We start from the raw sequence: 25927 nt of genomic DNA, 5'->3' as shown, positions 1-25927 counted from the left end.
GGGCCCAGGTGCCTCCGGGAGGCGGGGGAGCGACGCCCAGGCGGCAGCCGCGTCCCGACGAGGGCCTGGCTCGCAAGGGGGTCGTGCCGGCATTGATGCCTTAGTTCGCGCTGGGGTCCGCAGCGCTTCCCCCAAGAAGGTGACGAGGGAGCTTTCGGGTTGACTTCGGTCCAAATCCGCAGCAGGAGCCTCTGGGCGATGACGGCCGCCTGGCCCGGCGGTGCTGTGCTCCGGGCGCGCCACGGCTGCTGGAGCTGGGAAGCGCGGCGCGGTTGTCCGGACTGCGGAAGAGGCTGCCGCTCACGCCCCGCGGCGGATCTTCGAAAAGACCTCTGCTGAGGAGAGTTGATCATCCGCCGCAGAGATTTTAAAAGCAAAGCTTCGCAGAGGAGATCGAGGAGAAGCTGCAATTGCTGCAGACGACGGGCAAGCTCGCGTAGCAGCGGCAGAACTCAGAAGTGGGGCTATTATTATTATTATTATTATTATTATTATTATTATTATTATTATTATTATTATTATTAAAAAAAGCAGAATCGTTTCTTAGAAGAATTGTATAGACTAGACTAAACTAGCCTGCTATAGGAGTTGGCTTAGAGTTTTGTAACATCAATTACTTCAGTATAGACATATTTTTCAACAACAGATTTTAAAGAATGGCATCATGTGATTAGCGATAATTAATCCCTTTTTGAATTGCTAGTCTTGGGTTTGCTGACTATGGAATTCTCCTCTTCCCCTCCCTATTTTTTAGACTAACCCTTGTCAAGATACCTTCATTTATTCCTGCTTAATAAAATGACATCTTTATATATTTCATTCCCCTTAATGCCAAAAAGCATATTGCTGCATCATTGGAAAATTTGAGATTTTTAAATTTTATTTTCTGCTGCTTCTGCTGCTGCTAAATGTGAGCCTATAATATACAAGCAGTTTTCCTCCCCTGCAAAATCCTTCTTAAGGCTTTTCTTCAAAATGAAGAAATTTAATTTTCACAAAGTTTTGGATGGTTTAACTTCAGTCCCTAGTGGAAACATCAGAGGGCCTGGAAGTGGTCTTGTGCACCCAGGAGGGGCTACAGAGGCTCCCAGAGAGGAAATCCAGGAGGCCCTCACTTCAGACTGTTTTCAAGTGTGCAAGGTAAGAGTAGAATTTTTTCTTTAAAAATATACCAAACTGTTACAATGAATAAACATTAAAATCCAAGTCAGGAGGCCTAAATGATGATGATCAAATGGCAAAATGTATTCCAATTGATAACAACTGTTACATTAGAAGTTGGATCCAAATGATTGTTATTCTTACATGTGTAGAGTTATAAAAATACTGAATTTATAAAGCAAAATTTCAGCATCAAGGATATGACTTGGTTTCAAATAGTATATAACACATAAATATATTTTTGTATGAGTGTGGTGGAAGGTTGCAATCGGAAGTACAGTTATTTTAAAATAGCATGTTTAGAAGTTTTAATCACAAATATTAGTTTATTCAGTATTTATCTATTCTTTCTTATTCTTTAAATACTAGCTGTGTTCACTGAGCATTCCAGATGAAAGGTATTCTTTTGTGGCCTAGCTAAAAGCTGTCATCAGTTCAAAGATGCCGTACTTAAATTCTCTCACGTTAAGGCTTGATAATTTAATAAGAATATTACTGGGATGTTGGTAATAAGCTGCATCTTATTTTTCACAGCTTCTTCAGTTTTTATATAACCAACTCAATCCTAGAAACTCAGCACCGATGACTAATCATATAATGATAAAATGCATATTTACATTGGCAACTTTAATGGTAGAAATATTTGGGATCCATATTTGATTTGTTCACATGGAATCTGAATTCTGTGGGTATTTTACCTGAGAATGGAAAACATCTACATTTTCTTTTGTTAAATATTCAAGGATTTATGTATACGGAGGGGAAGAAGAATTGTTCATTTTTTTCTGATTTATTTATTTATTTATTTATTACATTTCTATACCGCCCAATAGCTGGAACTCTTTTTATTATCCATAGTTTTATTAGTCTGACTATCAGAATTTTGGAATCTATCTCAATAAATAGATTGTAGTATATTTAACATTATCTCAATTAATAATTTAATTATAAAAAGCATGTTATAGTTACACTTGTCATTTTTATTGTTATTTTTAATTTCCTAACTCCTTCCTGCCATCAACAATTGGGGCGTGTGTGTGTGTGTGTGGATTTCTCTCTTAGTTAGTTGCTTTTAGTTCAATATCAGTGGTTCTTAAGTCATGACTGACATGTTCCATTGAGCCAACGACCCATTTGTTTAAGCCAGTCTTCCACAACTTGGTGCCCTCCAGATACTTTGTATTACAACTCCCAGGACACTTGACTGTTGCCCATTCTGGCTGGGGCTGACAGGAACTAGAGTCCAAAGCATCTAGAGGGAACCAGTTTGGGAGAGAGTCGTGTGAGCTGTTTGACTTATCCCTGTCCACAAGGCCTAACCCAAGATTAGTTAGTAAAGAAATGAAATGCATGCTCTGCTTCTAGCTTCTAGCATTAATAACAACAACATATTAATAATAACAATAACATTTCTTACCCGCCTCTCTAATTAGATCGAGGCAGGGAACAACAGAAAGCATAAAATACATAAAATACTGATTAAAAGCATAGTATACACTGTTAAAAAACATTCTAGAAACACCCTAAAATTCCACTGGATAGGCTTGCCACTGGATAGTGTGCCCCCTGCCCCTCCATGTGTTGCTGTGGCAACATTGTGTGTTTTTTGCCAAATTTGCCAAATTTCAGCAGCAAACCACAAATTGTTTTGTTGCTGCTGCCAGTGTGTGAAAGTAGCGCAGAAGATTGAAATTGCAACCCATCCAGCAAAGCCTTTGTCAAGTTCTCACTGTTCTACCAACAAAGTCTTTGGTTCAGAGCAACTGAGAAACAGCGTTTGTGTGTCAGTTGAAACAAAACCAAGAAGAAAATGAAGGGCAGTGGAACAGAGAGAACTGACTTGCTCAAACCCCTGACAAGTTATTGTAAGAATCCTGCATGAAGGGGGATTAAGCTTATGAAGATCTAGGCCAGGGCTGGGCAACCTTTTCGCTCCAAGGGTTGCATGCAGTGATGGGTAGTGAGTTGGGGGCCACACCTGTGCATACAGGCACTGTCAAACATACACAAACACTTGAGCAAGATTACTGAAGGGAAGTGTTAAAGCCCCACTCCTGTTCCTCATCAACATTGTTATTTGAAGATTGAATTTCCACCAATCCTGCTCAAAATCACTGTTTTGGCAAAGGGTTGGTCTGCTGCTTCTATCACAGGGGTGGGGTTGAGGGGGTGGCTCTACCTCCCCAGGGCTCCCCACTGCTGAAAAGACATAGTGAGCGCCCCCTTGCCTTCTTTTCCTCACTTGCCAGCAACAGGTTGCCCAACATGCACAAAAGTGCAGGCAGAAGTGGGAGGAGGGATGAAGGCATATCAGTGGAGAAGCTCCAGACTGACCAGATCACCAAAGAGGTGATTCTATCCCTCACCAACATTGAATTTCCTCTTCCAACCCTGAGTGCAAGGAGACATGGGCTCCATCACACCAGCGTTTTATCGCGCTCTTGTCATGCCTGGTTTGCGGTTTTGCAGCACGGCACTTAGATGACGTTGTGCCTGTCCCACCTCTTCTCCTCCCTTTTCCCCACCTCTTCCCGTCCACATCCTGCCTCTTCCCCTTCCTTTTTTGTGTTTTCCTAGAGCGGGGAAAGTCTGCATTATTTCCCCGAAATGGAATTAAAGTGCCCTTCAGCCCCTGTGTAGTGTCATCCTCTCACTATTTCCTTTGTTGGGAGCATGTGCTTTGAAGGGAAAGCTTGCTAACGGAAGGGGAGGGTGGGGCGGTTCTCCTCCTCCAGCACCATGTCGAATGAACAGACTTGTGTTGAGTCAGTTGGATGGAATTTTACTGCTCCAACCTCACCCTCATTTCCCGCAGAAACAGAGCCCAGCCGATGAAAAGTTAAGTCGGTAAATCGCTAGATAACAAAGCCAGAGCAAGGGGGAAAGGAGTTCACACCCTTCACAATGTTACAACCAATGAACTGGAGGTGGAAGGAGAGGGGGCAGAGCAGAGTGGAGTGGGACAACAAACAAGTGAAAGGGAGGTTTCATCGGTACAACACAATACCACAAACCCATGTGAAAGGAGCCATTAGCTTGATGCGCTAATGAAATGGAGCTAGAAATCACAGAGGCAAACCAGGGATGGGTGGGAAAGTAGGTGTGATGGAGCCCATGTTAGCAGATCTCGTCCTTGGGTGAAAAGAACATTGATCTAACACCCACACCCAAACACCCTTCCTAACATCCTCTCCATAATCTCCCCTCTACCATGACAATGCTACTGCTCCTCCTCCAGATCTTCTTCCACCTTTGGGTGTGGGTGAGAGGATTGGATGAGATTTCTCCCTGCTCCATTTAATATATATGATGCTTAGTTCTATGCATGTTTACCCAAAAGCAAATCCCATTTTGTTCACTGGGATTTACTCCCAAATAGATGCATATAGGACTGCAGCCGTGCAGCTGAGTTTAGGCTCTCCTATCATTCTTTTTAGGATAGGGTTGCAGGTTTGTTGGTAGCTAAATATGAAAGAGTTCTGACTCCTGCATGCTCTGTCTTGGGGATTGGATAAATCTGCTCTCAAAAGAAATAAAAAAATAAAAAGGGAATTATAATTCTAGTCCATGTCTTTACATCTGATCAAGGGACGGGTGAGGATGGAAAATGCAGAGCATCTGCCCAACAGTAGCCAAGCTTACGTTGGAGGAGACAGCAAGAACAGCAGCAATAACTGTGCAAGTTTCTGCCAGTGGCAGCAGTAGTTGTTCCACATGCACTGTGGAATGGGATGGGATGTGAGAGGAGGAAGGAAAGAGCGTCCCTTTTACAGTCCATGGAGGTGTGAGTTCATCCCCCTTTTCCTGTGTAGAGCTGGGTTTATGGCACAGTTGGATAGTCACTAGCTGTGAATTTGTGACTTGCTCTGCCCCCTGATGTGCTTTACCCTCCTGCACCACAAGTTTGTGACTGTGTGGGGTGGCTCTTGAGACCCTGGCCCAAAAACAAACAAACAAAAAGATCCTGCAAGCCAAAAATCTGCCCATCCCTGCTTTAGAGTAGGGAGAATATAACATGTAGTTATAGTATATAGTGGAGTCCCTCAGAGCTCTGTTTTGTCCCCCATGCTATTTAACATATACATGAAACCGTTGGGAGAGGTTATCCAGAATTGTGGGGTGCGGTTCCACCAGTACGCTGATGACACCCAACTCTACTACTCCTTTCCACCCAATTCCAAGGAAGCAGTTTCTGTGCTAAACCGCTGTTTGTTGGCAGCAATGGATTGGATGAGGGCGAACAAATTGAAGCTTAATCCAGGTAAGACAGAAAGGCAGATCAGGGAATAGGGATTCAGCTTGTGCTGGATGGGGTTACACTCCCTGTGAAGACACAGGTCTGCAACTTGGGTGTGCTTCTGGATTCAGCCCTGAGCCTGGATGCCCAGTTTTCGGCGGTGGCCAGGAGTGCATTTGCACAGTTAAAGCTAGTGCGCCAGCTGCGCCTGTTCCTAGAGATGTCGGACATGGCCATGGTTACATCCCGATTGGATTACTGTAACACGCTCTACGTGGGGCTGCCTTTAAAGAGTGTTCGGAAACTCCAACTGGTTCAAAGAGCTGCAGCCAGATTATTGACCGGCTGCATACAACTGGTTACAGGGAGTAACCAGATTATTGACCGGCTGGTTACAGGGAGCATACAACTCCTCAGTTAAAACAGCTCCACTGGCTTCCAGTCTGTTTCCAGGCACAATTCAAAGTGCTGGTTATGACCTATAAAGCCCTGTATGGCTTGGGTCCAGGTTATTTGAAATAACATATTCTCCCTTTCTGGAGAAGCCCTTCTTTCAGACCCACCATCTTCACAGGTGCACATGGTGGGAACATGGGAGAGGGCCTTCTCGGTGGCTGCTCCGGTGCTCTGGAACTCTCTTCGTGGGGAAGCTAGGCTGGCTCCCTCCTTGATGGGCTTTCGGAAGCAGGCTAAAACTTGTTTGTTTCAGCAGGCCTTTGGAGAGTAATTTGGTCCTCCATTTATGTTAATGTCTTATAATTTTGTTGTGTATTTTAAAAGTTTGTGGTTTTTTCCCCCCAATGTATGTTTTAAACTTTGTAAGGCCGCCTTGAGGCCCAGCATTGGGCAAAAGGCGGGATACAAATAAAAATAATAAATAAATAATATAACATTGTAAAAGAGAAAAGAAAAAAGAAATAGGCTCTTTAGAGCAATTCCAGAACCCACAGTAGGACAGTAGCTTTATCAGAACTGACTGAAATACCACAAAATAGGGAGCAAGGGGCTGCCTATATGATGGTGATTTGCTACCGCAATAAGCTAAATGCCACACTTTTGCTGCATCGGAGTGGTAATGGCTAATCCCAACACTGGAGCAAAAGTGCCGGGTTTGACAGGGTGCACGGTAACCAATCGGGTCGCCACCCACCCAGCCACACCTCTGCATTGAAGATAGAGTGTGGTTAGACAGCCGAAGGGCCATGTTCACCATGATCCATCCTGAAAAGTCAGGGTAAGTCTCTGACTTTTAAAAAGCGGGTCTTCTCAACGCAGTGCCACCTTGGGGCTTCCAGAACATTTAAACAGTCCCCAAGTTGTAGAGTGCTCCAGAACTTTTCATCAGTCTGGATGTTAAGAAAAGTGGGGATGTAGGAGAGCAAAAATCTGGCTAGCGGTTGAATCCATACAGTCTGCATTGCTCACAGTCTTAAAATAGAATTTTGAAAGAGGAGGCAGATTTAATTGAATTACTGATAGGGAATAGCAGTGAAGAGAAACATGGCAGTTTTATTCTGGCTGATAGTTTTCTCTTGCTTTGCACATGCTCTTTTGTTGTGATGTGTTCGGTCTGTACTATATAAATCTTCACTGTCAGTGTATCATTTGAAATTTTGTAAAGTGCTTTGGAAGGTTTTACAACTGAAAAGCAGTGTATAAATGCTTAGAATAAATCAGTAAATAGTGTTTCCACTGTGGCCATGAGATTGTGATTTGCTCCCAGAGCATGAAGCTGCCTTATACTAAATCAGACCAGTTACTCCAGCACTTATCAACTCCAGCTGGAAATCCAGCTGCCTGAGTTCCTTTTAACTGGAGGTGGTGTGGATTGGACCTGGGGCTCTACCACAGAGTGATGGTCCCTCTCCAAAGATTCCATTGTAGAACTGGGTCCAAGCTCCAAATCTCCCCAGTCCAAGCTGAAAGCATTAACCATTGGGATCTCAATCCAGTTATAGCTAGTTGTTAAGTCCCATTGAAAGCAATCAATTTTAAGGTGCAGCACTATGACTAATTTGTAATGTTGGTTTCAATGGGATTTAATTATGATCAACTTTAGCTGGATCAGAGCTTAGACAAATTACGTCAGTAAACCTACTCAGCTCAGCTGTTTACCAATTTCTTTCAGTCTCCCTGTTGCCACACATTTTGCTTTGTCTTAATTTTGGTTTATCTGTTCTTCATGAGAAGCTGCCATATTAACTTGAGATTCTAAGGACTTTCCATACTGAGGTCTTGAAATATGGAAATACATGAAAATTGATCTTGTGAATCTGTTAGAAGCTAGACTGTTAATTGATTAAAAGATCTCAATCAGCTGACAATATATTAATCAGTTTGCTTATCCAGTTTCGTTTGCCCCAGACAATTAAAATTAACAAGACAATAAAACATGCTGTTAGATGAAATGCGTCAACTACTTTCCATCAACCAGTTTTATTTTTTCTGTTGCAGACTGTACGGCATGGATTTCCATATCTGCCCACTACCTTGGCTTTTGACCCAGTTCAGAAGATTCTGGCTATTGGGACAAGAACAGGTGCCATTCGAATGTATCCTTTGCTATTGAGCAAAACAATATGATGGCTGCAGCTATAACTTTTAACGTGTTTTTTTTTAGTTCAATGAACATGGGATAAACATAGCCTGAAAAGGTTTAAAAACACCAAACACAAGGTTAGCAAAACCTTATAATATCTTGAGGGACTTGGGTCTTGTATGAATGATCAACATACCATAGAAATGGGCACCATGTTGCATTAAATGTTTCAGTTTTTGCATGACCTTTTAACAACTTCCATACGCTGGATAATCTTGTCTATTTATAAATGATTCCAGAGCCTCTGAAACCATGACTTGAGAGAAAAGTTCACCAAGCTTTTCCACTTGCTTGCAATCATTGCTCTTGCTGGCTGCTAAAGAGCATAAAATAAAGTCTTTATGCGTAGGGTGACCATATTTTGGAAAACAAAAAGGAGGACAACATGGCCGCCCCCAAGAGGGCGTGCCCACCAACATGTCCAGCCTCCAAGGGGGTGTGCTCACCAACATGTCCAGCCCCCAAAGGGGGCATGCCCACCCAAATGTGGCCTTGGTCACAGATCTGATTTCACAGCACACAATTAAGACAAACCTGTTCTACATAACATCTTAATGTTAAAATCACTGAAATAAAGAACAAGTGAGACATTCAATGTATCTGAAATTAACTTCACTCATACCTACTTTTGTAGCTTTTGCTGTACTTTGAAGGTTTTGCTATGCTCTGTGATACAGTCTCCCTTTCCCTGAAATGTCTTTTCTGACTGCAAATCCTTCACTTTCCTAACATTTAACACTCTTTCCCCATCACCTTTTTCATATCCATACTCACTCATTCAGCATACTGTTACCACTGAACAAATGAAGCAGTTGACAAGTACAGAAAAATCTAGTACAATAAACAAGCAACCGAGAATTCAGAAAGAGTATAAACTACTATTACCCTGCAAATATTAGCCATGGAACAAAATGGACTAAAGGCTAGCACCTCTTCAACTTCAACCAGACATAACAGTCAAAAACAACAAAGAAAAACACACCTACGTCATTGACATAGCAAAAATGTTGCAGAAAAGGAAGAGGACAAGAGAGAAAAATATACAGCAATGGCTATGGAAGTTAAAGAACTATGGCAACAGGAAAAAGTTGCAATTATTCCATTAGTCACATCAGTCACCAGCATCACATCATTTTTCTTTCACACAAAACTTTCAGAAATTAGGCCTACCAAAATACATGCATGCCAACATCCAGAAAGCAGTCATACTTAAAACATGTTCAATAGACAGGAAATTTCTGAATCAGTAAAAGACAGCAGGACTTGGCAAAGCCCATCATGCTCATCTAGAAAAACCACTATGAAAACCACTATGAAAAACCACAGGCACCCTGTTCACCCATTCTCTCTCTCTCTCTCTCTCACTCACTCACACACACACACACACACACACACACCTACCTTAGTCTTACCTTCTTCTTGCTCTTCCCCTTCCCCTTCCTCTTCCTCCTCCTCCTCCTGCTGCTGGGCTGGCGATTACGATGGCTCTGGGAAGGGCTGAAGTCGCGTTCCCGGAAGTGCGGGAAACGCATCCTCCAGCCCCTCCCCCTCGGTGATCTGGGGCTTTTTCTGGGCCAGCTCCATTGCACAGGCCTAGAACAAGCCCTGGATGGCTCTGGAAAGGGCTGGAGGCCGCCTTCCCGCACTTCCAGAAACGCATCCTCTAACCCCCACCCAGTCCGATCTCAGCCTTGTCTGCAGCCTTCTCCTGGGCTGGTGCAATTGCACCAGCCCAGCAGAAGGCTAGATCAGCACAGGGGATGGCTGGAGGATAGGGTGACCATATGAAAAGGAGGACAGGGCTCCTGTGTCTTTAACAGTACTGTAGAAAAGGGAATTGCAACAGGTGTCAATTGAAGTGGGTGAAATTCCCTCTTCATCACAACAGTTAAAGCTACATTAGTTATAGTAGAGGGGCCAGATACAAAAGAGGGCAGGGCTTCTGCAGCTTTAACTGTGTTGATGAAGAGAGAATTTCACCCTCTTCAATTGACACCTGCTGAAATTCCCTTTTCTACATTACAGTTAAAGATACAGGAGCCCTGTCCTCCTTTTCATATGGTCACCCAACTGGAGGATGTATTCCGGAAGCACATCCCTTGAGCTCGCCCACCCACAACGAGCCAGGCCTTTTCCTGAAGAAAAAAAAGGCTGGATCAGCGTGGGGGAGGGCAGTTTCCCAGACATTTGTATTAATTCTGGAATTGCCCCCGGATTGGGCCCCTGTTTCCAGACTTGTCTGGGGGGATCCGAACGTATGGTCACCTTATTTATGTGGGGCTGACTGTAAATCCTTTGGAAAGATAATCAGAATTGCCAGTACTCTAGTCTTGATGATGTTTTGTTTGGTTATATTGTTAATTTCTTTAAAGACTTTGTCCTACCAGAGGAAATGACCACCACATTTGAGTACCAGCACCATGATACTCCTTCCAGCATTTATCTGAAGCTGTTTTGAATATCGTCTGTGACTTGATAGGGATTAAGTACCACCGAGAAAGTACTTTAAAAATCAATTCCCTTGCCCTTGCCCTCATTGTCTTCATGAAGCCGGAAATAAAACACTCGTCCCAATGGGAATTGTTTACTGGTGTACCAAAATCCACTTACTAACCTGCTTTTAATATTTCAGATGACCCACAAAATAATTCTGTCAGCAATTTTTATACCTTGGACACCATGCCATTTAACTCTAGAGATTTGGAGCTTAAAATGCATTCAAATTAAAATACATTCAGATTAGTCACTGGATGTGTTACTTCTAGCAATACATGAGGACTATGTAACAGTTGACATATCTGCATATATAACCAATAAAGACTTATATCTTCCAATTTTTGCTTCATATCAGCCATAGATATATACTGTTTATTGTGAATAATGAGAACCCAGGAGTGCAAGGTGAGGACACAAGCCTTGAACTCCCCAAAGTCACCCCAGTTCCTCCTTCCGCCAGAGAAAGAACATCCAGGCCTTTTCTCTATAAGCAATTGTTGACAGAATTGACCAACTTAATGGCTGTATGTATACTGTCCATACCATTACTAAGGCTTGACAAACTAAATGATATTAATAGTGAAGTTTAGACTAAACAGAAATAATAATCATTTCCAAGTCTTCCAAGATGGCTTTCACTGCTATCTGTCACCTGGTACAGAGTTTTCCCATGGAAAACCTGGCTGGTTCCCTGTTGTGATTATTTGATTGGGACTGAAATACAGTTACACATGACTGAAGGGGAGGGGCAATAATTTTAAGGGCAGTAATCATTACTGTCCTTACTATATTCTTCAAATATGGTTAAACATCCCACAGTTATCTTGCTATTCTATTTCTACAATGCCTTTTTCTGTATCCTCTTCTCCTAGCTTTTCTTCACTCTCCCTTCTTTTCAGGCTGAATCCTATGCACATTTACCTCAGAGTAAGTCCTAGTAATCTCAGTGGGGCTTACTTCTGAGTAGACATACTTAAGATTGTGCTGCAGCTCTGTTTTTAAGGTGACACAAGATACACACATACCATGTTTATCAAAGGAACAGCTTGAAAAAAGGGGTTAGAAAAAAGGTAAGCAAGGGCAGACAAGAATTGTTTTAGCAAGCATTCTGAAAAAAGTGCTGCTGCATCTTCCTTGACCCTTCCCTCTTTCTTTTCTCTCCTGATCTTTCTGGAGTCCAGACTGGAGTGGTGGGGGAATGAGGAGAGAACACAAATAAACATACAGCTTCTCTCTCTTTCTTTCTCCCAAACATCAGTCTGCAGGATTGGGAGAGAAGGACAGCAGCTCAGAAGGGGAGAGGTAGGGTGACCATATGAAAAGGAAGACAGGGCTCCTCTATCTTTAACAGTTGTATTGAAAAGGGAATTTTAGTAGGTGTCATTTGTATATATGGAGAGCTTGGTGGAATTCCCTCTTCATCACCACAGTTAAAACTGAAGGTGCCCTGCCCTCTTTTAAATCTGGTCACTCTAGTATAGCTCCTGCAGCTTTAACTGCTGTGATGAAGAGGTATATACAAAGGACACCTGCTGAAATTCCCTTTCTATGCAACTGTTAAAGATACAGGAGCACTGTCCTCTTTTTCATATGGTTACCCTAGGAGAGGGCCGCAAACTGCAGCTCCTGACAACCTTACTCATCGATTGTGACAGCAGAAACAGTCCTGCTTCTCACGCAGTTGGCCAGCCGACTGTTGTTCTTGGCACCCACTCTGCTGCCCGCACTCCGCCATGTGCTCCTTCCTTGCCGCAGCATGGCTGCTGCTCCTACCTTGTTCAGCAACTATCGGACAGGTCAGGCAGAGCAGCTGGTAGGAGGGAGTGGCTGGCTGGGTGAGCAAAAGGCCAAGTGGGTGGGTGGTGGCAGCAGCTGCGCCAGTGAGAAAGACCACCCTGAGCATGAGCGGGATTTGGAGAGCTGCTGAACTTGCCGCTCTTTCCTGCTCTGTGGCAACTGGGTTGGCAAGCTCCTTTTGGGGGGGCACTTGCCCTCCTTTGCTTTCCCCTCTTGGTGCCACCACTGTCCAGTAGAGAAAGTATCTGTTCTGTAATCAAATGAAGGTCTTCAATCAACCAAGGACTGAGTATTGTACTCTTGACTGGGATATTTAAAACAATACTCTCCCCTTCCTGATTCTGGGAAAAGGGTGGAGGTTGATTGGAGTGTTGCTGTCAGTGTTCCCTGTAGTTGTGCCACTGAGCTGTCATTTTCTTCTCAACTTCCTTCCTTGGAGGTATATAGGACAAAGAACAATGCTCATGTCAGCATTACACAGGCATGAGCAAGCCGCTGGCATTGTGGGGTTGTTGGATTGCTTTGTGAAGGTATCTCCAGAAAAGACATTATATATATATATGTTAGGCAAATGATACTATGTCATCATATCCAAATCCATCCCCGTCTTTAAAAGATTCTTTTACAATAGTCAATGAATACCATCAGGTCTTGAGATATAAAATAAATAAGAGCAGAGCAGAATTGTTTCAAACCCATTGGTAAGAAAGCAACTGGAGTTTGTATTAAAATGCAATGGGAAAGTAATTAGGAATTTCAGGGACAATTTTCAAAATGCCATGTATTTATGAGATTTTATATTTGTTAATCATCCTATCACCTAAATTCTCTGTGCAAGAATCTGTTCAATTAACTTGCTCATAATTCCAAAATCCCCAAATCTATCTAGCCAGTGGGTTAATATTGGCATCTCATATTGCTTAGAGCTTTGGCCAATGCTTAATTTAGCAACTGCAAGTAATATTGAATTATTTAAAAGTCCAAAAGAATTTCAGTTGCGTTATAAAGAATTAATTGGGACACTATGTCCGGTAATTTCCTTTATCTTGTATATTATTTGCTCTTAAAAAACTTGCTTATGTGTGAAAGGCCATGAAATATGGCAGCAAGATCTTGAAAAATTGTATTCTTTCCAACATCTGCCAGACTCAGCCTTAAATACAGTCGTGTGAAAAAGAAAGCACACCCTCTTGGAATTGTATGATTTTACATATCAGGACAGTCTAGCTTGGAAGAGCCCATGAACTCCCTAGGTTGGCTTCCTGTTCCGGTCTGAGGAGGGAGGACACCTTGCTCCGAGCTCTCGGAACTACCAACAATTATTTTAGTATTCTTTTTTTAACTCGACCGATTTTAGCTCTCTTTTTTCTTACAAGCCTTGAACATTTTATCTTGTATTTTAAAACCAAAGCAAAAAAAAAAAAAAACTGGCAGCCTCTCAGAAGGAGGAAGGCTGTGTGGTATTTTGACCTCCTCTGTTTCTATATTGCAGAGTTGTTGTTTTTAACTTTTTAACTTTTTTAATGTTTTACTTGCTGCTGTGGAGCCGTGGAATTTTAATCTTCTGTACCTGAAGCTGGGCTGTTCTCTAACAAGTAAGGAGCGGCAAGTAGAGGGTTCCCTGGCTGTTTTGACTCCCTTGGATATCTCTAGAGAAGCTCCCCCGCATACCAAACCTCTCAGGCTGCATCGAGGAGGTAGAAGAACCAAACAAGAATCAAAGAATTAAACATGAAATAAGAGAGACAGGAACTTGGAATTAAAAGAAGTAAGACATCAAAGAACCAAAGAATTAAGAAATTAAGAAACAAAGAAGAAGGAAGGAAACGGATAAAAAGGCAGAAGCAAAACAAACAAACAAAACAAAATATATGATTACCAGTAACTACGCTATGCATAAATCCTTGTCGTAAGTGATCCCACTCTCTAGATGCTGATTCCCCCAGGTGTGTTTAATGGCAGGATGTCAAGTCCAGTTAGGAGCTAAGTATTGGGAGGTTCTGAAGCATTAAAGTTGTTAATCATCATCTAATCACTAACTCTTAAAGTTAGTGAACTGCCCTCATCTGCTTACAGGGAGACTGCTTTGTCTGTTAGTAAGCCAGCTTATCTGCAACTTGGACTGTTTCTTCCTGCTGCCCTTAGAGCTACCGCCATTCAGACGTAACAAAAAGGAATCGCCGAAAATACATTGGCCACCAGTTACTGGATATCACTTCTTGTGCCTCACTGGGCTCTTTCCAGCTCCCTGACTGTGTGCAACACGATAAGGAGCACAATGGTCCTCACCAGGGACGGATATAAACAACTAGGTCTGGTCCCAGTGACTGAAGATGTGATCTCCTATACTAAAGCCCATAAACAATTAAAAATTACTAACTTCTTTGCCACCAACTCTGAGGAAAATCCCAATCCAACACCTGAGACAAAGACTCCTGATTTGGAGGTCTTAGACTGGTCCCTGGGTCCTCAGAGTATAATGAGGGTTATGGAGTGGGAAAACCCAGAGGAACGTAGATGCAGTTTAGCCGCAGAACTTGCATCTGTGGGGGCTCCCCTTGCAGAGACTAGACATACGTCTCACGCATCTGAAACTCCTCAAGGCAGTTCTACAAGTCCTGTCATACCAATCGGCCGGGATGCATTCTCGGACAAGAAACTCGATTCTTCATCTTCATATCGAAACACTCACTCTATCTCTTCTGAAGACAAAGACCTCCATGCAGTAGTCAATTTGCTTAACAGCCAACATGAGCTGACCAAGAAACTGTTTCTGAATTGGGCTGACGATATATCTTTGATAAAGAAGTTTCTATCAGAATGCAAGGAGCTTCTGACTACTTTAACAGTCTTTGCGCTTGGCAGATCTAAAGAAGGAATCCAGGGCAAGTCAAGTGAAACTGAAATGAAGACTTCTGGAAAAAAATCGACACCAACCTCCAACGTCATATATGTCAGCGGGCTCTCTGCCAAAGATCATCCAAATAGGGAGGTTAATAAAAACACTCACAATATGAAGAGTGATGATGAAGCTGATGTTGATGAAAGTAAAGATAATAACAAAACAGTCAAGCTCAGCGGCAAACGTAAACTCAAAACTTCAAAGGTCCCAATTTGTAACACAAAGAAATCAAAAAATATAAAAACCCTTCCTAGTTTGAGAAGCATACCCAAAATGCAATTTGATAGATTATTTAAGCTATTGGAAGAAAACGAGAATGGAAGGGACAGGAACCCACAGGGAAGCCCCTCGAGATCATGCAAAAAAATTAAAAAAGCAAATAAGGACTCTGCTAATAGGGCCTGCCTGGAACAGAAACCAAATGCTCTTTGCCTTCAAACCCCTGTTTCCATCAAAGATGTGACCCAGGACCCCTGGTCAATCTCACATCTCCCAAAAAAGGTAATACCTATTACCTCAGCGGTATTGGAGTTCAATCCAAACTCGAACTATAACTTAGCTAACAAACCATGGCAGCTTCAGCTTCTGAAACAGAATCTAGTTTTTTCCAATTACCCGAAGCCCAAGGGGTGCTTAGCACAATCAGAACGTATAATACACCTTATACAGGTTATAACAGCTTGCACCTCACTACAGCTTAACTCAGACTCGGTCCTTAAAGTAGAATATATCTTTTATAACTACCACTCAGCTCGAGCCATTGTAACATTTGTGTCACCCAATATAGCTTCCAGAATCTACAAGGCTAAAGAAACATTCCAAAGGATTGGCATGAGGGTGAGCAGGCATTTTGAGGACGTATCCCCAGTTTTCTCTTTAAGAACCCATTGCTTCCCCAGACTTGCTAACAATGTTCCACCGGTAGGGGAACTGATTGATCTAAATATGTCTGATGATTATCCCCCTACTCTCTGCCAATCATTCGAAATTAACCATAGTGTAGGCTTCCCAAATGACAATAACAAAATCGACTGCATTAAGAAAATTACACCAGACAGTACCAACTCTGTCAACAAGGACCTCTCACCCGAAGAAATTCAGCTAATTGACAGCTATGACGCCCTACCGGTGCAAGAACAACATAAGATTTTACTGAGACTTTCCAACCTTAGAAAGCTCCTTATGCACAATAACCAACACAATACAAAGTGCCTAACGACAATCAGCCCAAAATCCCCTGACCGCTATTCTGTCGTGGAAGCAATTCCAGCAGAGGATCACTGTGATACGTATGAGGGTGCGCATCGAACATGCGATCTGCAGCAACCGTATTCCAAGGGAGGCGTGGCTTTGAGTCCCAAGATTGTGATATCAAAATCCTGCAATCTACACCAAAACACAGCACTTGGCAGTGTGGGCAATAGGGAGCCCTTAGCTGATCCACACAGGTGTACTAAAAACCACCCTAAAAGTAAAATCTTAAGTTCAAATCACTTATCTTGGTCTAACTCGAAACAGCCAGAACCCCATGAAGGTGTTTCCTCAGATCCTATCAAATCATGCAAGCTAACCAGGGATCTACGCAGCCCCCAAGCAAACTTTCCCAACGGCTGTATCCTGGAAAACCTGGAAGGAATCCTGGACACAATCACCGAGCAAGACTGACAAGGAAAGGGGAAAATAACTCCTCCCCTAAAACTCCTCTCCTGGAATATCGCTGGGTGGAACTCTAAAAGTGGGAACCAAAGTTTTCTCGACTATCTGACAGACTTTGATATTGTCCTGCTACAAGAGACTTGGTGTTGCGAGCACATACATGCGAATGGATTTGTATCCTTTTGTCTTCCTGCACTTCCCAATAAAGGCAAGGGTAGAGCAAGCAAGGGGCTGAGTCTCCTGATTTCATCCTCCCTCGATGCCAAAACAACAGAGCTGCCTAGCTGTGACTCCTCTGTGCTGGCCCTGATCTTGGAACTGAGGGCCTTTAATTTGACCCTACTTTTATTTAATGTCTATTTTGCTCCAGCAACTTGCAAGGAGGAGGCAATGGCTTCCTGGCTTAAAGCCGATTGCTTCTATCTGGAAACGATAGCCAAATATCCGCACGCCTACCCCATCATTGCAGGAGATTTAAATGCAAGAACAGGAACTTACCTAGTGGACCCTGCCAACCGCGGTGATAGCTTGATCGCAAGCAAGGAGCAACTTAGAGCCAATGTACGTCATTCTAAGGACTCATTTGTAAACCCTGCTGGGCAATGTTTGCTCCAATTTGTCTCAAAAAACGCCCTGCTTATCTTGAACGGCTGCTGCACAGATGATAACTGGGGTGAATTCACATTCATCTCCTCCAGGGGGGCCAGTGTGGTCGACTACATTTTAGTCCATAAGGACCTGAAAACCCTGGGGTGTAACCTCCGAGTTGCGGAACGTTTTGACAGTGACCATCTGCCCCTAGAGCTTTCTCTCCATATTCCAGGGCCTATTAGGATGGAAGCGAAACATTTTCCATACTCCAGCCCACCCTTTGCTGTGTGTGCTAAAAAGCTCAAATGGACAGGCAAAACGGCACAGGCTTTTGATCGGCTAGTCCTCTCTCCCAGCTATAGGAATACTATCGCACGGATTTTAGTAGACGCGCCCCCTGAGTTGGGAATCTTAGCCTACGAGGAGCTAATGCAGGACTTGTACTCCTCCCTCCTAAACAACCTCAGCAACCCCAAATGCAAGAGAGCTCGTACTAATAAATGGTTTGATTGGGACTGTGTAAACCTTAAAAGAAAAATTCAGCTCACCTACCGCTCCTACCGTGAGAACAATGAACGCCAACTACCACGCACATACATAGTTAAAGAAAAAATACAAGAAGCTCCTGCAACACAAAAAAAGAGAGGCAGACAGGGAAACCTGGCAACTACTGATAGGGGCTTCCATTTCCAACAACTGTAAAACCTTTTGGCAGATAGTATCAGGTGCCCTAGGTAACAGCAATGGCAGCATGGAATGCCATATACCGGCTGAAATCTGGGAGAATCATCTCCATATAGCCTTTAGTGACAGCCACATATCAAATTCTGATCCGAGACTGCCACCTGACTCCCCTAACTGGCCCAATGTCAATATCAGCACTGTAGAGGACTTAATACTACAGTTAAAGTCAGGTAAGGCTCCTGGAGCAGATGGCATCCCCTCAGAGATGCTGAAAAGTAACATCAGCTGGTGGACTGCCCTGTTAGCGCCTCTTTTCTCCTTAATAAATAAAACTGGGTTAATTCCCGCAACTTGGCTAAAAGCCATTGTCATTCCAATATATAAAAAAGGACCCAAAAAGGACCCATCCAACTATCGACCCATTAGCCTCTTATCTGTAGTTGGTAAGGTCTATGCCAGTTTCTTGGCCTTGAAACTAAAAACATGGATCCTTGATAACAATATATTGGGAGAAGAACAGATTGGCTTTAAAGCAGGCTGCTCTACTCTTGACCATTGCCTGGTACTGGCTCACCTGGTTCATAAATATTCTACACCCAGTGGAGGCAAATTATTCACCGCTTTTATTGATCTCAAATCTGCCTTCGATTCAATATGCCGAGCCCATCTTTGGAGCAAACTGGAACAGCTTTCTATCGAAAGCAGGCTTCTGTTCCTGATTCAATCTCTGCATCATAAAACATCTGCCCAGGTTCGTTGCAGTAGACAAGGACATCTCACAAATGAGATTGTCACTTCACTTGGTGTCAGACAAGGATGTGTTCTCGCCCCCATCTTGTTCAACCTTTATCTGGCAGACCTCCCTGCCTGGTTGGCGTCATTACCATCGCATGCACCCAAGGTTGGTTCAACAAAAGTTTTCGTTCTTCTCTATGCTGACGATGCCGTTTTGATCTCCCAGACTCGACTGGGCCTCAAGAGACTACTAAATGGTTTTGCCAAATACTGCGAGAAAAACCTGCTGACAATTAACTACTCAAAAACCAAAGTGGTAGTTTTTGCCAGGAGGAAGGTAAGATTCCCTTGGTCCATGGGGGGAAACAGAATCAACCAAATTGACGCATATAAATACCTGGGCATATGGTTTCATGAAGCTCAAAACTGGAGGGCACATGGCAAACACACCAAGAGTAAAGCTGAACAAACTATTGGTGCGTTATCCCGATTCTTCTATGCGAAAGGTGGGAAATATCTACCGGCAGCCATCCAGGTTTACAAAGCTAAAATAGTGTCTCAAACTCTATTTGGAGCTCCAATATGGTTCCCACACTTCAAAAGTTCTCTTGAAGGAGTGCAACATCTCTACCTCAGGCTTATATTTGAAGTCCCTAGATGTGTTTCTGGTGCTGCCCTCAACTTGGAGGCTGGACTAAGTACACTTAAATGCCAAGCTTGGATATTCACCATACATTACTGGCTCCGCTGTCACCTAACGCTCACTCCCAACTCCTTGGTTACCAAAGTCCTGTTAGAACCCTCCGAATCTCACTGGTCTAGGGCAGTGGTGCAAAAAGTAACCTCAATAGGGCTATCCCCTTTTTTCCTGCTATCTCTGGACTTGGACAGCGCTAAACAGATCACCAAACAGAGACTACTGGATATAGACCACCAAGAGCTCCGGGGAACTGCCTGGGGACCATGTTCCCCCCAATCATTGGGTCTCCCAGTCCCTTCTTGCAAAGACGGAATGCCATACCTGGGTTGGTTAACCATTCCCAAATACAGGAAAGCATTCACCCTAGCAAGATTTAACGTCCTCCCCTCCAAGTTGCTGGAGGGCAGATATAAGAAAATTCCATCCAAAAACAGATACTGCCCATGTAATAAAATCGAGGTGGAATCCATTTTGCATGTGCTCTTCCATTGCAATTTTTACCAACAGGCAAGAAAAGACCTATTATGTCCTATTATGCAACGTCTCCCTGGACGATCCCCTGAGTCACTCCTGATTAGTCTACTTCAGGGCTCCAGTAAATCTACCACTGAGCAGATGGCCAAATTCCTGAATTTGGCCATCCGCACCAGATCGCTTATGGATGTTGATTGCGTTTAAATCCACAGATTAGCAATTTTATTATCTATATATCCCTCCCTTTTTCACTATGCTAGGCCCCAATAACCCAATTCTGTTCCCTTTTCAGAAACCAACAAATAACCATCTAGTATCTTTAGTGATTTTGTAACACTCCTTCTTTTTATCCCTACTCTGTATTGTTTTATATAATGGTGTATCTTCTTGTTTTATATTGGTCTGTTGACTGTAAATAAAGAAATACAATACATATCAGGACATAATAACAATCATCTGTTTCTTAGCAGGTCTAAAAATTAGGTAAATACAACCTCAGATGAGCAACAACACATGACATATTACACCGTGTCATGATTTATTTAAGTATACTCTTACTTCTTCCATAGGAATTAAGATGCTAAGTAGCAGACAGGTTCTGCTAATCAAATGCCCATGATAAATTGATTATCAGCAAGTATGACCACCTCTATAAAAGCCAAAGTTTTTTCAGTTTACTGGTTTGGAGCATCCAGACCAGTAAACACAATGCCAAGGAGGAAAGACATCAGCAATGATCTTAGAGAAGCAATTGCTGCTGCCCATCAGTCTGGGAAGGGTTATAAGGCCATTTCCAAACAATTTAAAGTCCAGCATTCTACAGTGAGAAAGATGATTCAAAAGTGGAAAACATTCCAGACTGTTGCCAATCTTCCCAGGAGAGGACGTCCCAGCAAAATCACCCCAAGGTCAGACCATGTAATGCGCAGAGAAATTGCAAAAAACCCAAGAGTTACAGACTCTACAGGCCTCAGTGAACATGTTAAATGTTCAAGTTCATGACAGTACAATTAGAAAAAGACTGAACAAGTATGGTTTGTTTGGAAGGGTTGCCAGGAGAAAGCCTCTTCTCTCTAAAAAGAACGTGGCAGCATAGCTTAGGTTTGCAAAGTTGCATCTGAACAAACCATAAGACTTCTGGAACAATGTCCTTTGGACAGACGAGACCAAAGTGGAGAAGTCTGGCCATAATGCACAGCGCCACATTTTGCAAAAACCAAACACAGCATATCAGCACAAACACCTCATACCAACTGTCAAGCACGGTGGTGGAGGGATGATGATTTGGGCTTGTTTTGCAGCCACAGGACCTGGGAACCTTGCAGTCATTGAGTCGACCATGAACTCCTCTGTATACCAAAGTATTCTAGAGTCAAATGTGAGGCTATCTGTCCAACAGCTAAAGCTTGGACAAAATTGGGTCATGCAACAGGACAATGATCCCAAGCACACCAGCAAATCTACAACAGAATGGCTGAAAAATAAAAGAATCAAGGTGTTGCAATGGCCCAGTCAAAGTCCAGACCTCAACCCGATTGAAATGCTGTGGCGGGACCTTAAGAGAGCTGTGCATAAACAAATGCCCTCAAACCTCAATGAACTGAAGCAACGTCGTAAAGAAGAATGGGCCAAAATTCCTCCACAACGATGTGAGAGGCTGATAAAGTCATACAGAAAACGATTACTTCAAGTTCTTGCTGCTAAAGGTGGTTCTACAAGCTATTGAATCATAAGGTGTACTTACTTTTTCACTCATGGCTTCTCCATTTTGGCTTTATTTCTGTTAAATAAATCATGACACGGTGTAATATGTCATGTGTTATTGTTCATCTGAGGTTGTATTTACCTAATTTTTAGACCTGCTAAGGAACAGATGATTGTTATTATGTCCTGATATGTAAAATCATACAATTCCAAGAGGGTGTACTTTCTTTTTCACACGACTGTATATATTTTTTATTTGGAACCAAGTGGTGTACCAACAACTTACATTTTATTAAATATTGTATTTATAGAAAGAGTAGCATTTATTTTCTATAGATGCATCATTCCCTCTTCATAGTGAACTCGGGTGGTTGAATGCTGTCAGGATTGGAGCCATAATGGTGCTACCGAGAAATAAAAAGGAATATCTGTAAGCTTGGGTGACTTTGAGTAGTATAAAACTTTTTTGGGGTGGGGGAACCTCACAAAAGGCGAGAATCCTCCTGGCAACGAAAGCAGCCTGATGTGGCCTGAACATGTCAGTTGCAGGAATGATGCATGTCAGTTGGAAAAGAAAAACTGTGGAGGAAGAGTGAATCAAGTCCTTTATAGTATCTGGGAGGAGAGTAGGACACTGCTCTGAGCATCCTGAACAGGAGCACTCCTGTCATGGGGGAGGTTACACTGCAACACTTTGTTGTAGGCTTAATTTGTGTTTATCCATGTCTCAATCAATATGCCAACTATACAGTCCTTTCATGCTTGTGGATCATCTCTATACTTTTCTAGGAAATGCTTTTGCAGTGTTCTTTCTTAATAAATGAAAACAATGGTTAACTATGTTTGATTTTGTTTTGCTTTTATTTTGGCTGTCAACCTGGACAAACCGATCCTTGACTTTGACATTTAACAGATTGGGCAGACCAGGTGTTGACTGCTACTGTGAACATGAAAGTGGTGCTGCAGTTCTGCAGCTGCAGTTTTTAATTAATGAGGTAAGGCTATATTTATTCACATTTATGGTGCAGTCAGCCTCAGAATGTATTTTTAGTTTAATTCTGGTTTTGACACTAATCACAGTTCAGCTAAACAAACACTTCCAGAGTATGATTTTTTAAGTTCCGAGGAGGAACATGGGGCGCGTTTAGAGAAATCACATAAGTTTATGAACAAGGGAGCTATACAATCCATGAACAAGTCCAATCAGGCAAAAAACAACTCCTTTACCCCAACAAGTTAGAGGGTTGTTGTTGATGATGTTTACTGTTCATTGCAAAAAAAATTTAACAATAAAAGAAGTCCCTCTTCCTTCCCAATTATATAGTCTATGATAAAAGGCATAACACCATATAGTGGGGGCTGCTCCCATAAAAAAACATTAAGATCTGGTAATTTGTGGTAAAAAGGTGCTACTTTGCTCACATTTACTTTAGGCCTATATAAGTCATTTAAGATAGCCCCACCCAAAAAAAATCAATTAGAAATCAATATGGTGGCCATCTTTCAAAATGGCAGACTCTATCTTAAAAATGGTGTAGATTATTATTATTTATTTATATAGCACCATCAATGTACATGGTGCTGTACAGAGTAAAGTTGAGGTATCTTTTATAATTTTTTTTTGGTCAAAAAATTCATTGGTACTATTTTAAAGTAGGTATTTTAATAAATTTGCTTTAAAAACTATTTTTGATTGCACTAATTAAAAAAACATTTTTATGTATTAATTTTATTCTTTAAAAACTCTTCACTAATCAAACATTTTAAGATAGCTTAAATTTTTCAAATGTAACAAGTCTTTATTGGGTGACAGTATTGAACCTAGAGATACTTTTGTTGACATTCGTGTATTCAATCCGCATGGGAGATTATAGTTGTTTCAAAGAAACTGAAGAAAATGATACCATGTGTGAAGGAACTGCCAGGCTTGACTCAGCGATTCCCCAGCTGGAGAAGGGAGGGTCTGGCTCGGCCAGCCCAGACACACGCCCCTTCACTGCTGCTTTTTAACCCTTTGGGAGTCTAGGTTCTCAAGGAATGACACCACACAGGAGATGGGAACCAAACACTTTTATTCTTCACACAAACACACTTCCTTAAGGGTCCACACATTACGGTAAACATGTAAGAGGTTTTGGGGGGAAACACAGACAAAGGAATGACACACTTCGGACAGCAGGAACTAATACCTCCCCTTCACACACTCAAACCAATTGGATTCGCACTCACTCTCCACTAACCTCCCAACAGCCGTAACTCCAGCAACTTGTTCCCAAACCTATCCTAAAACATAACAACACTTAACACTGCGACTCAACCTCTGTTGCTCACTTCGACTTGGCTCCACGCCACTCAAACTGACTTTTTCCCTCAGCGGCCACGTGGGGCTTCCGCCATCCAGCTCCTGCTCACACACCGGACTCCTAACACCCACAGGAAAGAGGCTTGGGTGCCCAAGCTTTTATCTCTTTCTGGGACCCCCTTGTCACCAGACCCACCCTGACCAATTGTAACCCCTTAGCAACCCATACCTCACCCGAAGGGAGGGGGAATGCTCCCAGACATTGCACAGCTGTAACTTGTTACTCTCCCCTGGTACCAGCCTGTGGAGGCGTTATCAGATGCTAAGCGCTTCTCGTGAAAGCGTGGCCTTGGCATTTAGCTTGCTACTCCCTTCTGGACACAAAGAAACCCATCTCCTTCTCTGCGGGATAAAGCAAAGATGTTTTCTTAAAGGGACCATGGGCCCAGCCCATGACACCATGGTTCTTTGTTTTTGATCATTTTGGGCTGTTTCAAGATGCAAAAGCACTCATGCAGTGGGCTTTGACTGGTCCAGAGATAACCAGGTTAGTTGATGAATTCTGTATTCTGGATGCTAAAATCCATCCATCTCTCCATCATGAACAATACGAGTCATACCAAAATAAATTTCTCAATAAGACAAAACTGTTGATAGATTCTTTCTTAGATGTGTGTAATCCCTTTGAAGAACTGAGCAGTGATCTTTTTTCTCTTCATACATGTCTTGTCGCAAGCTCTGATAGAGTGGAGGGTGGAAGAAACCTCTATCATACATTCATCAAGCAACGACTTGCAAAGAACCCAAGTGTAAGTGTTTTCAGCCCTCTTAAGATGAACAACAGGAAGTTATTAGCAGATCTAGAGGCAATCCCAATCCCTAGACATATTAAAGTCGTGAAAGCTCTGAAAAATGACGTCCAACTATTTTCAAAGCTTTTTATTGCTGCCCAATACCGTGAGCTGGATCCAGACACATTTTTCCAACATGGTAATCAGCTGTTTGGTCAAGTGTAAACTCAGACCTAGCTTCCATTTTTGAAAATGTAGCAGATAGAAGTGATGTTTTCACAGGTCAATGCGATGCTATTGTGTTTGATAGTTCAACTCTTATCAACATGTGCCGTCCAAAGACATCAAAAACATTTGGAGAATCCTGCACACGTGAGTTTCAACAGTAGACTAAATGAAAAATTGACAACTGGGCTGTAAAAAGGGCTGATTTCGTCTGGGACATTTACTCTGGAGATAGCATCAAGAAGCCTACACAGGAGAAAAGAGGACTTGGAGTTTGCCGACATGTGACTGAAGGAAGCCTTGTTCCGAAAAACTGGGCTAGCTTCCTTAGAAATGATAAAAACAAAGAACTTTTTGGTTTGTTAGCTAGAGTAATAGTAAGGGTTTGGTTTGAGGTTGTAACGAATGATGACGGAACATTTTTATCATCATGCTCAAACTCTTCTCTCCATGGGACATTTTCGATACTAGAAGCTGATGGTCGCATAATACTTCACACTGGATTTTGTTTTTCATGACGCAATCGATGTTATGATCAGAACTGTAGATACGGATGTGCTTGCCCTCTCTATATCTTACTATCACTACCTAAAAAGCCTTGGCCTTAAGAAACTGTGGATTTTGTTTGGTGTTGGCAACCAGAAGTGCCATATACCTGTGCACAACACTGCAGAGGTTCTAGGGGAATCAAAGGCTGTTGCCCTAAGAGGCTTCCACACTTTCACTGGATGTGACACCACATCATCGTTTTCTGCTAATGGAAAACGAAGTGCCTGGAATTGCTGGATAAAATTTGAAGATGCTACAAGCTCATTTCTTGCACTTTCAAACCCTATGCCATATCTAAGCCCAGAACTTCAGCAGAAACTTCAA

At 42.5% G+C, this 25927-nt stretch overlaps 1 protein-coding gene across 1 annotated transcript in view; it reads left to right on the top strand.

Moving 5' to 3' along the window:
- Positions 1-6473: 6473 nt before the first annotated feature.
- The window catches only part of STXBP5L (syntaxin binding protein 5L), a 198735-nt gene continuing 179281 nt past the window's right edge, over positions 6474-25927 (top strand). The window contains exons 1-3 of the mRNA XM_063128419.1: positions 6474-6524; positions 7853-7950; positions 22650-22731. Of these exons, the coding sequence (XP_062984489.1) occupies positions 6474-6524; positions 7853-7950; positions 22650-22731 (231 nt within the window). The remainder of the gene's footprint in view (positions 6525-7852; positions 7951-22649; positions 22732-25927) is intronic.

The sequence above is a fragment of the Elgaria multicarinata genome, chromosome 6, assembly GCF_023053635.1.
Source record: "Elgaria multicarinata webbii isolate HBS135686 ecotype San Diego chromosome 6, rElgMul1.1.pri, whole genome shotgun sequence".
In the NCBI taxonomy this organism is placed as follows: Eukaryota; Metazoa; Chordata; class Lepidosauria; order Squamata; family Anguidae; genus Elgaria; species Elgaria multicarinata.
The sequence above is the reverse complement of the archived record's forward strand: the minus strand, read 5'-3'. Positions and strand labels throughout refer to the sequence as shown.